Source organism: Parasteatoda tepidariorum, chromosome 2, assembly GCF_043381705.1.
Source record: "Parasteatoda tepidariorum isolate YZ-2023 chromosome 2, CAS_Ptep_4.0, whole genome shotgun sequence".
In the NCBI taxonomy this organism is placed as follows: domain Eukaryota; kingdom Metazoa; phylum Arthropoda; class Arachnida; order Araneae; family Theridiidae; genus Parasteatoda; species Parasteatoda tepidariorum.
Window position 1 is genome coordinate 6,513,817 of NC_092205.1, and position 13,830 is coordinate 6,527,646.

At 34.4% G+C, this 13,830-nt stretch overlaps 1 protein-coding gene across 1 annotated transcript; it reads right to left on the bottom strand.

The window, feature by feature from the left end:
• Positions 1-6,895: 6,895 nt before the first annotated feature.
• Positions 6,896-12,194, bottom strand: LOC107443520 (PE-PGRS family protein PE_PGRS5-like). The gene is made up of 4 exons (XM_016057432.3): positions 12,152-12,194; positions 11,075-11,272; positions 10,002-10,275; positions 6,896-7,826 (listed from the first exon to the last, which is right to left on the bottom strand). The coding sequence occupies exons 1-4, from the start codon at positions 12,164-12,166 to the stop codon at positions 7,723-7,725; spliced, it is 591 nt and encodes a 196-aa protein (XP_015912918.3). The 5' UTR covers positions 12,167-12,194; the 3' UTR covers positions 6,896-7,722.
• Positions 12,195-13,830: the final 1,636 nt, after the last annotated feature.

Genomic DNA, 13,830 nt, shown 5'->3' on the forward strand with positions numbered 1-13,830 from the left:
CATTCCATAGCCACCTCCCATCATGCCTCCTCCCATCATTTTCATGCCTCCTTCCATCATTTTCATACCTTCCATACCACCAGCCANTCTTGATCCGTCTACCACTGGGGATATTTCACGTCCGCAATGTGATTGTTGCAAGCCGATGTGGATTCGTGTGTATCGACCAGCCATCGCTGGGATTCGAACCCGCTTCATCTCATTGGAAGGCGAACGCTCTTTCCTATGAGACCCAGAGGCTCTCATAAGAATCTTCTTTTTTAATATGTTACAACCGTCGTTGAGAAGCCAACGCAATTTTGGATTTACGACTACTAACGTTCAACTCCGTAGCCTTGTAATTTTAAACCCAATCCAGAAGACAAGGGAACTCCTGGATCAAGTATTGGGAGAAATTTGCCTTCGTGGAAGACATTTTTGAGGAAACTAACCCGCACTTGCGTTGCATGGAGAGGAAGACCATGAGAACTTCCCACGGTTAGCTTAACGGCAAAGAGACTCTTGATTCGTCTACCACTGGGGATATTTCACGTCCGCAATGTGATTGTTGCAAGCCGATGTGGATTCGTGTGTATCGACCAGCCATCGCTGGGATTCGAACCCGCTTCATCTCATTGGAAGGCGAACGCTCTTTCCTATGAGACCCAGAGGCTCTCATAAGAATCTTCTTTTTTAATATGTTACAACCGTCGTTGAGAAGCCAACGCAATTTTGGATTTACGACTACTAACGTTCAACTCCGTAGCCTTGTAATTTTAAACCCAATCCAGAAGACAAGGGAACTCCTGGATCAAGTATTGGGAGAAATTTGCCTTCGTGGAAGACATTTTTGAGGAAACTAACCCGCACTTGCGTTGCATGGAGAGGAAGACCATGAGAACTTCCCACGGTTAGCTTAACGGCAAAGAGACTCTTGATTCGTCTACCACTGGGGATATTTCACGTCCGCAATGTGATTGTTGCAAGCCGATGTGGATTCGTGTGTATCGACCAGCCATCGCTGGGATTCGAACCCGCTTCATCTCATTGGAAGGCGAACGCTCTTTCCTATGAGACCCAGAGGCTCTCATAAGAATCTTCTTTTTTAATATGTTACAACCGTCGTTGAGAAGCCAACGCAATTTTGGATTTACGACTACTAACGTTCAACTCCGTAGCCTTGTAATTTTAAACCCAATCCAGAAGACAAGGGAACTCCTGGATCAAGTATTGGGAGAAATTTGCCTTCGTGGAAGACATTTTTGAGGAAACTAACCCGCACTTGCGTTGCATGGAGAGGAAGACCATGAGAACTTCCCACGGTTAGCTTAACGGCAAAGAGACTCTTGATTCGTCTACCACTGGGGATATTTCACGTCCGCAATGTGATTGTTGCAAGCCGATGTGGATTCGTGTGTATCGACCAGCCATCGCTGGGATTCGAACCCGCTTCATCTCATTGGAAGGCGAACGCTCTTTCCTATGAGACCCAGAGGCTCTCATAAGAATCTTCTTTTTTAATATGTTACAACCGTCGTTGAGAAGCCAACGCAATTTTGGATTTACGACTACTAACGTTCAACTCCGTAGCCTTGTAATTTTAAACCCAATCCAGAAGACAAGGGAACTCCTGGATCAAGTATTGGGAGAAATTTGCCTTCGTGGAAGACATTTTTGAGGAAACTAACCCGCACTTGCGTTGCATGGAGAGGAAGACCATGAGAACTTCCCACGGTTAGCTTAACGGCAAAGAGACTCTTGATTCGTCTACCACTGGGGATATTTCACGTCCGCAATGTGATTGTTGCAAGCCGATGTGGATTCGTGTGTATCGACCAGCCATCGCTGGGATTCGAACCCGCTTCATCTCATTGGAAGGCGAACGCTCTTTCCTATGAGACCCAGAGGCTCTCATAAGAATCTTCTTTTTTAATATGTTACAACCGTCGTTGAGAAGCCAACGCAATTTTGGATTTACGACTACTAACGTTCAACTCCGTAGCCTTGTAATTTTAAACCCAATCCAGAAGACAAGGGAACTCCTGGATCAAGTATTGGGAGAAATTTGCCTTCGTGGAAGACATTTTTGAGGAAACTAACCCGCACTTGCGTTGCATGGAGAGGAAGACCATGAGAACTTCCCACGGTTAGCTTAACGGCAAAGAGACTCTTGATTCGTCTACCACTGGGGATATTTCACGTCCGCAATGTGATTGTTGCAAGCCGATGTGGATTCGTGTGTATCGACCAGCCATCGCTGGGATTCGAACCCGCTTCATCTCATTGGAAGGCGAACGCTCTTTCCTATGAGACCCAGAGGCTCTCATAAGAATCTTCTTTTTTAATATGTTACAACCGTCGTTGAGAAGCCAACGCAATTTTGGATTTACGACTACTAACGTTCAACTCCGTAGCCTTGTAATTTTAAACCCAATCCAGAAGACAAGGGAACTCCTGGATCAAGTATTGGGAGAAATTTGCCTTCGTGGAAGACATTTTTGAGGAAACTAACCCGCACTTGCGTTGCATGGAGAGGAAGACCATGAGAACTTCCCACGGTTAGCTTAACGGCAAAGAGACTCTTGATTCGTCTACCACTGGGGATATTTCACGTCCGCAATGTGATTGTTGCAAGCCGATGTGGATTCGTGTGTATCGACCAGCCATCGCTGGGATTCGAACCCGCTTCATCTCATTGGAAGGCGAACGCTCTTTCCTATGAGACCCAGAGGCTCTCATAAGAATCTTCTTTTTTAATATGTTACAACCGTCGTTGAGAAGCCAACGCAATTTTGGATTTACGACTACTAACGTTCAACTCCGTAGCCTTGTAATTTTAAACCCAATCCAGAAGACAAGGGAACTCCTGGATCAAGTATTGGGAGAAATTTGCCTTCGTGGAAGACATTTTTGAGGAAACTAACCCGCACTTGCGTTGCATGGAGAGGAAGACCATGAGAACTTCCCACGGTTAGCTTAACGGCAAAGAGACTCTTGATTCGTCTACCACTGGGGATATTTCACGTCCGCAATGTGATTGTTGCAAGCCGATGTGGATTCGTGTGTATCGACCAGCCATCGCTGGGATTCGAACCCGCTTCATCTCATTGGAAGGCGAACGCTCTTTCCTATGAGACCCAGAGGCTCTCATAAGAATCTTCTTTTTTAATATGTTACAACCGTCGTTGAGAAGCCAACGCAATTTTGGATTTACGACTACTAACGTTCAACTCCGTAGCCTTGTAATTTTAAACCCAATCCAGAAGACAAGGGAACTCCTGGATCAAGTATTGGGAGAAATTTGCCTTCGTGGAAGACATTTTTGAGGAAACTAACCCGCACTTGCGTTGCATGGAGAGGAAGACCATGAGAACTTCCCACGGTTAGCTTAACGGCAAAGAGACTCTTGATCCGTCTACCACTGGGGATATTTCACGTCCGCAATGTGATTGTTGCAAGCCGATGTGGATTCGTGTGTATCGACCAGCCATCGCTGGGATTCGAACCCGCTTCATCTCATTGGAAGGCGAACGCTCTTTCCTATGAGACCCACAGGCTCTCATAAGAATCTTCTTTTTTAATATGTTACAACCGTCGTTGAGAAGCCAACGCAATTTTGGATTTACGACTACTAACGTTCAACTCCGTAGCCTTGTAATTTTAAACCCAATCCAGAAGACAAGGGAACTCCTGGATCAAGTATTGGGAGAAATTTGCCTTCGTGGAGGGCTTTTCGATGGAACTTACCCGTACTTATGTTACGTGGAGAGGAAAACAAGGAAAACCTCCCGCAATTAGTCCGACGAGCAGGAAATTCGTGCATCAGTCACCATATACTACACGGGGAGTCTTTGGCCGGCAGGGATCGAACCCACGATCTGTTGGGCATGGGTCCAGTGCCCTACGAACCAGGCTATCCCGGCCTTCTCATTAGAATATTTTTTATTTTATTTTATAACAGTCGTTTAGCAGCCGACACAATTTTATGAGTTTACGACTACTAATGTCGTTCAACTACGTAGCCTTGTAACTTTGAATCCAATCCAGAAGACAAGGGAACTCTTGGATCGAGAATTAGGAGAAATTTGCCTTTGTAGAGGACTTTTTGATTTAGCTAACCCATATTTGCGTTACATGAAGAGGAAGACCATGAGAAACTCCCTCGGTTAGCCGGATGGCAAAGGGACTATGGCGGAGGTTATTGTCCTTCAGTAGCCGCCAATACTCGTATTGTGGAAAATAACTTTATGATTGTTCATTTTGGCCATTAATGAATGGATTAAACAATTAACAGTCTTCAGGAAAGAATATACAAATTGTTTAGTGCAATTTAGATTTTATTAAGCATAATTGGTGATATAGAATGTACACTCTAACATCATCCCAAAAAAAGGGAAATCTCCTAAAGGGATCAAAGCCAATATTCTCACACAGAGAGATTACACAGCCAGAATATCATTTCTGACGGTTGGAAATTGAGACTGGGGAGGCCCGTAGGGTCACTTTCCACAAATTTGAAATTAAAAGTGAATATAATTATTCCTAACGGACACCGAATGTGTGGGTAGGAGATCCAAAAGTGGCGAATTATCAAAATATAACATAGCCAAAACAAAGCCAACCAGCATATCAATATTGGGTTTAAAAGAACAGCTTGGCGATCACGAGTCCCCAACAAATTTATGAGAATTATTATAATCATGCAACATAACATTTAGCGGTTAGAAATTTGGAATAAAAAGTTATAAATAGATTTTTGTTTTCAATTAGAGGCGACAGTGAATTAATAAGTCTGCATTAGTAATGAAAAACAAAGTATCCGTTACATTGATCTATGCAAAAGAAGAATAAATATTTTCTTCTCATTTTAAAAGATTAAGTCTTTGATTTATTTTAAATGTAATTCTATTAATAAAAATAAGCTTAAGTAATGAAAGATATTTTAAAAGGGTAGAAAATATATATGTAATGCCGATTGTGGCATCACAGGGTCTCTAACCCATAATCCGTCTACCACTGATGATATCTCACGCCAGCACTGTGGTCGGTGCAAGCCGGATGCGGAATTCTTATCGACTGGGATTCGACCCCGGTTCACCGCATTGGAAGGCGAACGCTCTATCTCCTGAGACATCTCTCTCATTAGAATATGTAGGAATTTAAGGTACATGATTTTTTTAAAAAAATATTCTTTAAGCACTATACCTACTAAATAGCTTACAACTTTCAAAATATTTTGCTCATTTGTTTGGCTGCGATGCCATATAGTTTTGCTTGGAATAATGCATAGGAGATAATTTATAGCCAAAAAGATTCTCATTTGCCCAGAAATGAAAGATTAACTTTTTTCCGTTAAAAAAAATTAAAAAAAGGTGTCTAAAGTTAAGATCTGGAAAAGGTGTAGACTTCAGTCTAAATGTTGGGAGCCAACATTTATAACAATCTCTGTCTCTCCCCTTATTTCATATTTACGCATTCAACTTTTTGAGGAACTAGTTTATTTCAGAAAGAGTAAAGTGCATGAAAGAAAGTAACCTGCAATAGAAAATATAATTCGTTTTTCAACCAATAGATGGCATATATCATGCTGAGAAAAGAGGTTATGGACATAAACTGGTTTTAAAATATCACTGTACAGTAAAGGTGGTAGTCGCTATCGTAAAATATAAAATTATTCAACATTGCACCAAGAAGAACCTCTTTTCTTCTCCTAGTAGTCCATAAGTTAACTAATTTTTTTCGAAGTTTTACCTACTAATATAACCTATGCACTCAGGTGCAACGACAACCATCAACCAAAATAAACTCTACTTTAATCAAAATAGAATTTCGCTAATTATTACCCTCCTGTACGATACACTGTTTCACGATGTTTTTATTCATTTTAAGGATGACTTCCTAAGATTGCCACTTAACACGTGGTTTACTTTATCCAATGTGAGAATTAATTTTGGAGTAGATTCATATCACATTTATTATGTGATTATTGTGGCGATGTTTGTGTTGAATAAATACATTAGATTGAATTACTTTTATGTAATAACATCAAATCAATTCATGAAACCAAAATATTTGCCAGGCATAATTTATTTAAACATTTAGTGCATACCAAATAACATATTACAATCACAACACAATACTATGAGAAAAATGTAAATTCAAACTAAATTTTGAAATTTCTGTTTTTTAGAGGTAATTGAAGCTTAATTTTTTTTTACAAAATATCTACACACTGACGCTTTAACTGATATTAAATTTTTTAATCATTATTTATACTAAAATTATAAGTAATGATTCAAATATTGTTATAGTTATTTCAAACGCTATTCATTTACAAAAGATAATGTTAATTTCCAGAAGATGGAATAGTTACAAAGGAAAAAAATCACAGTCTTCAACCCAGTCTATCATTTAATTTCATTAACTCATTAAGTTATACAGTCAATGTCCTTATGAAATTTCAAAAAAGAATTTCCTGCTGTTATCTTTCACAATATTATCCTCCACAATAAATAATATATCAATAATATTATTTCTTTTATTAATATTCTCTAGTAGAAAAGGTTAAAAAAAATCTTAAATTTAATTAGTAAAAGTTACATTACAAAATTGTAATTTATAAATTGTTATCATAATAAATTTTTGATTTCAATAACTGATTATTATTTATTTGAATTATTTTAATATCACTAAAAATAGTTTTTTTTTCTGACTAGGTAGAAGAAGCACAGAAGTTGATTCTTTTTATTCGAAAAAAAATATTAAAATTAAAATTTAAATCAACAAATATAATTAATTAAGTAGAATATATTGAGAAAAGAATCAGTTCGATGACAAGAAGAATTCCGATCCTTATCCATTAAAAGGAAATAAAATAACTTTCTTTAGTACAATATCAAATATTTAGCTTGTTAAAAGTGTAATATAAAATCTTTCTCAGAATTTAAAATGATTTAAATTTAAATTAGTTATAAAATTTCATATGAAATATTTTATTATTTTCAAATATTTTTACAGAATAGAAAGAGCTTTCATACACTGAGAAAAAATGTATGGTGGAAACTATCAAAATATGATAAAATTTACCGTGTTTCTGGCTCTATGGAAACACCAAAACGTTCTGTAAATTTTACCGAAGCACTTTGGTAATGATTATGGCAAAATTTACACTAAAATATAGTTTAACGGTAATATGCGATTGAATTTGATGAATATGGTAAAATTTGGTAATTTTATCATACTTTAGAGCAAGGCGTAAAGACCATTCATTCGATTAAATTTACTTTTCAGTTTTTTATATTTTACTGAATGTCTGGTAAAAGGAATTACAACTTTGAAACAAGAATTTTCGGTAAAATGATATCTTATGAACGGAAAGATTACCAAATGAACGGTTTAATTTAACCAGAAAGGTTATCACCATACAATATGGTAATTTCATCAAGCTTTTTTCTCAGTGTTGCATTCAAAATTTAAAAAATTGAACAAACCAGTAACTGTAACCTTAAAAAATAAAAGAGTATCATAGACAAAGAAGTTTATGTAATCATTACGTATAATCAGAACAATACACCTATTATCTAACGCTTTGACCTCAACCAGTCAATAACAGGAATAAACATTGCTCCATACTTGAATACCCTACTGTTCCGCAGTTGTCCCCAATATGTAAAAGATATCTTCTTATAGTGTTTTATTGCAGATTATAAATTAATCTAGTCTTGTATGTGTATTTTATTCTTCTTATTTAATATATTTGTCTCCTCCAACCATTCCATAGCCACCTCCCATCATTTTCATGCCTCCTGCCATCATCTTCATAGATTGTAAGCCACTTCCAAAGTGCGCTGTTAAATAAAATATATATATATTTATATAAATTAAAATTGGGAATGCAAGACATCTCATAAAAAATTTATTGAGAATAAATAGAAGGTTTGAAGTAATGTGAGTTGCTTCAGGCAAAATCTTAATAAAAATATTCTCTGGTTGGCTATATTTAACTACGGTTGATGCAATCGAAAAGAAAAAAAAACCATGAATGCAATCTCTAATGTAAAGGACAATTGTTGACTGGACTGTATATGCAAAGTATAACACGAACCTAATTTCTAACGGATAAATTTTCTCGTTAGCTACAATAAAGATTCTATGTGCGGCATATTACTAGAAGTTCATTATAATGTAAAAAAGTTGCCATTACAATTCTAATCTTAAATTTGTACGATTTGGAAACGATTTGGACAAGATTTGGATTTTTCCTGTCGTAAACATTTGTGTCTTACATAAAGTACAGAGCTTCGACTACAAACTAATCTAGGTATTTATTTTAAATTAAAGTACTTATTCAAAATGTAACACTCTCTACTCCAGCTTTTAGTTTTCCCCCTGCTATTTTGACATTAAATATTTGTACTAAAGCTACCCTTGCAGCAAAATAACGTGGGCCCTCATTGGGCCAATGTTCATGAATCTTGGCACAGTAAGGGTTCAAAGGGCCTTTATTTTTCTGATATTGGCCCTATATAGAATTTTCCGATTCAACCGATATTTTGCAACCACTTTACAACCAATATTGGTCCTGTATAGAATTGTCAGATTCACCCTATTTTTTATATCAATTATTTAACCAATCTAGGTTCTATATTGACCAATGTAGGCCTTATATAAGTCATTTTACGACCTATATTAAAAAATTTAGACAGACCAATATTGGTCCCTCGGTGCATATTCTTATAAGACCCATATCGAGCCATTTTAAAAAGAAACTGGGGCCAAGGTAAAATTGTTCCTTGGGTAAAAACAACGCGTATAAAGAGCAAATGAAAGTGCATAAATGAACATACTATAGTTTCAGTTTTATGAACAAGGACCTTTTTCAGTGTTTAAATTCCAAATGATGATAGAGAAGTAACGAGACAATAACGTGCTAAGTGGTTTGGCCAATAGGGACAGAGAAGCTTATTCTTTAGTTGACGTAACAATAAGTATATTTTATCCGTTGTTGGATAGAATATGTGTATTTGGTAAAATGGCAAGTTCGCTATAGCGACAATTTCATTTGCTATTATGGCTTGTTATTATGACTTGTTGTTATGGATCTTTACTATACATGAGTACAGTAAAAACTCGATTATCCGAACCCCTATTTTCCGAATTTCCGCTTTAACCGACCTATAAAATATTTTTGGGATTTTTTTATTTTTATTTTGGTTTTACATTCTCTATTTTTTAAACTACTCAAAAAAAATTAGAACTTAAAATATATTTTCATAAATATAATATTCCGGAGAAAATTTCACTGCTAGTAGAGGATTATTAGTTTGAGGGAGGAAAAATTTTTTGGAATTTGGCAATTAAATATGTCGGGAGAAAAATCATCGGTTGACTGTGATGAGGTGATTAAATTCGAAGAAAGTTTTGAAAATCTCATTGCAAAAGAAGAACTGAAAATAGTGCAGCATTTCAATTGGGATGAAATAGGACTGAACCTAAGAATGTTTGCACTCAAAAGGCTTCGAGATGAGAGATAGAGTCCTGAAAACGAGGCTAGGTGCATGGGGCCATATTTATCGGGAAATCATTCTGGAACAAGATGTTCGTTTGTTTAGAGGTTCCAAGAGAGCAGAATTTCTGTTTATGGATGACAACAGTCCGCATCAATCAAACTTCGTAAGCGAATGTCTTCAATATGAGAATATCACCCCGTTTGAATGACCAACATTCTCTCATGACTTGAATCTAGAGCACGGGTGGAACATGCGTAGCGAACGAACTGGAGCCCAAAAACCACCCCTTACATGCCTACTTTGGTTCGCTTATTGGAGTGATCATCCCTAAGATCAGATCGGTAATTTGATACTCAGCATGCCTATGGATTGTACGAACTGTATTTCATCGCATGGAGGACATACAATGCACTAACCATCATACCAAACATGTAATATTAAGTTCCTGTTTTGTGGACTTGTGATTTCTTTTTAAATGAACATGAGTGTAATTATGAAATATTCAGTACTTACTTTGGACTCCAGGAGGTGAAGGTTGAGCTTGCATCATTACGTGAGATGGTTGTTCCTTTTGATGTCCTATAGTTCCGGGTTCGTTGGTATTCACATTTGCTTGGAATCCTATACCAGGTCCAGCCACATAATCAACCTGTCGATGGAGACCCTGAGCATCCTGGTAGCCATAAGAACCTCTTACCATTCCACTACCATCACCGACTTCGCTCCTGTAGTGGGTACTCATGGTATTTGGAGCCGTATACCCAAAGGCATAAGGTTGAGGCATGTGCTAACCAAATAAAGAGTAATGTTATGTGATTAATTTTTTTTCAACTTCAAGTTAACTTAGCCCAAAAGGCAATATCACGAAATGGTAATAATTTTAATTTTATTTATACTTATTTTGCACACATGGTTTTCCATAACCACCCCTTGACATATGTAACTTCAATCTTCTTTAAAATCTTAAAAATTGGTAATGGGGGAGATAAGATTAAGAACTTTAAATGTAGATAGCTTAGGAAACTAAAAGAACGTTAAAGGTAAAAGAAAAGTAGGTAAAACTTTTTTTTTCTTTTACTTTTTTCCCGATTGTGCATATTTTTGTCATTAAAAGCAGAAATTATTGCATCCAGTATAATTTGAGTACTGAAAAAAATATTGCTGAGAACTACGATGCATAAAGATTACAATAATTTGATTATAATATCATTTTAAAAAAATCGAAGATTAAGTTCAAATGATAGTATGGTATTAAATTCATGGTATTAAATGAAAAGAAATTTGAATAACTAAGATTTTTAAAACTAATCAAATTTTTCAGTTTATGTAAGTTTTCCTCTTCAGATTTAAAATGCACCTTTGTAGGAATACAAATGCAATTTTTAATTAATCATAATTACTTTTTCTAGCATTTTGCACTTTTTATTGAAAAGATTTTAAAATTTCTGCATTTTAATCCTTAGCATATAGCTATCAGTTGTTTGACTAAAAGCAATCATTTTTCTCAGTCCACAGATTATAGATACATTATGTTAAAGAAATATTAATATTAATAGCTTGACTTAAACATAATAAAATAATTTTACCATGCCTCCTCCATGTCCCATGCCTCCTCCATACCCCATGCCTCCTCCATATCCCATGCCTCCTCCATGTCCCATGTCTCCTCCATGCCCCATGCCTCCTCCATGTCCCATGCCTCCACTTATCGTACCTCCCAAACCACCAGCCATCGTAGGCATTCCATAGACGTATCCAACGAAGGAAAGAATTACAAATATTTTCTATAAGAGAACAAAAGCAATCAGATTTTTTTAACAACATTAATAAATATTACATCATAACTAACAAATTTAATAACACTTAAAAAAACATGATAACACTTTAACTTATTAATAAAGTTTTCATAAAAGAATTATGAAGCAGACGCTTAAAACCTTTGTGGTGTAATGTTTTATTTCTTAATATGAATTGAAATCACTTAAATAGGAATTTTAAAAAAAAATCAATTTTGTAAATGTAATTTTTGTTAAAAGATATTGTCACATGATTGTTCTAAAGCTTGTACCTAGTTAGATGAATCATTCTCTTTCAAAAATATATTTACCCTCCTAAACCACAACAAACTAAAATCTTTTAATGAAAACTTTAATAAACAATGTAACCTGTTTTCATCTTCGAATCACTGCGAACATCTATGAAACCTCTTGAAATAAAGAGTATATAAGTTAGTTTTTAAAATTTAATCGAAAAAAAATTTTTTTTTGCTTTAGACTTAAATTGTCTGTAAAATACAGTTCCAACTATTATTTAAGATATTTTCAGGGACATATATCTATTAAAAAATATATATCTATCAAGACATTTAAAGAGATATATCTTATTGTTTTTTAAAGAAATTAAGTTTATTTAACATGATGCAAAACTAAGATTGAATTTGCAATATCTCTGGCATATTTTAAAATTAAAAAAAAGTTTATTACCAAATTCATTCAATAAAATTTGCAGAAACCTAGGAAGCCTCTTATAATTAAGACTATAAGTTGGTTTTAAAAACTCAATAGAAAAATGTTATATTCTTTGCGTTAGACTTCAAATGTCTCTAAAATACAGTTCCAACTCTTATTTAATATACTTTCAAATAGTTAAATAAATAAACTTACCTTAGTAAAAGACATATTCAAAGTTTTAACTTCTTCGGTTTGATTTAGTGAAATTAAACGATTGCTGTCAGTTTATATACTCAAAAGATTTATGTCAAATACATTTTTTGTTATTTTCAAAAAGATAAACTGTCTAACTGAAACATTCCATGCAGCATGTATCATCACTTTAGAAATTTAAGAATTTTAATTAAAAACTGCGGCATGACATAAAAGACAATGTTATATTAATTCAATCGATGACTAAACGAAGTTTTACGTTTGGGACCACACCTAGATATTTAATAAAATCAAGCTTACTTGAGGTAGTCTTCAGTACCTAACCTAATAGCATTTTAAACTTTTTTAATGAAAATAATTTTTTCCGTTACTTTCATTACTTTACCTATTGTTCTTTACTCAGAAATTACTAATAAAAGAAAAACGCAAAATGCAGTTTCATTGTTTTTATTATATAATATTTGAACCTTCTTTCTTTTTAACTGTCAATTCTTCGATATTTTTAATGTCCATGGGCCTTTTTCAATAAAAGAAGAAGCTCTGCTGACCAACCTCCATGATTGTTTCGTCTTCATTCTCGAAAAATTTGATACTTTTTTTTTAACTGAAGAAAGTATTATTTTGTTAATAAAAAATCTAATTTTACGTTAGAAACCTTTAGTATCGAGACAAAATGAAAGAATATCAAATTTTAAAAATAACCTTAAATGTATTTAAACTGTACTTTCAAAATTAAAAAGGAACTGTACTTATAAAAAATTTAAAATTTACGAAACCAAAATGGGTGACAGAGTACACAGAAATAAATCTACTCGTGAACGAGTCTATTAAATAGTATTAGTATGAAAATAAGAAATATTTTTAACCTTCCCTAAATTCGTTTTCTATATTTTAAAATTATGTATACAATATAATTTCTCTTTCTTTCTCAACAACTCAATTAGTCAAGAATGTATGCACTTTCTTTTGGAGCAATTATATAATTTTTTGCAACAGCTCAACAGTAGGAGTAAAAAAGACTAAAAATCCTTCATTATATTGTTTTTCAAAATATGAAATCCTAACAACCTTTAACCTAAACCTTTAATCCTAAATATAATCCCTTACAAGTGGGCTCTATGTGTTTGTCTAAATGAAAATGGGATATATTTTGTGCTAAATGTGAAATATAAAGTGTGATGGTTTTAACTGCGTCGGTGTCTTATGAATTCAGAACCTTCTGTAAAAATTAGCCAAACTTCTTGATTTCAGGTAGATACTTTTTTACTCCCACGTTTTGAAAAATTCTAATAATTCAGTTTATAATCTTTCTATACTTCTTGCAGTGGGAAGATTGACTTGACTTAAAGGAAAAAAATAGTCTCTTACCTTCTTAACGTCGGAAAAGTAAAGTAGTTACAGTAAAATAGCCGGTAGTTACAAATAAAAGTATATTTTCGTATTTTTTTAATTATAAAAAACAGCTTAATAATTATAAAAAAAATGTCTTAGATAATCGGATTTATATTTGGATTAATATCAAGTAAAAAAAATTTTTTGAATTTTTCTTTTCATTTTTATTCGAAATTTTATCAATAATTGAATAGATGAGTCCGAAAACCAGTCATCTTCACTTTCTTTCAAAATTGATATTCTTGCATTTTTAAGTTTAGCTGACATATATATAATATATATATATA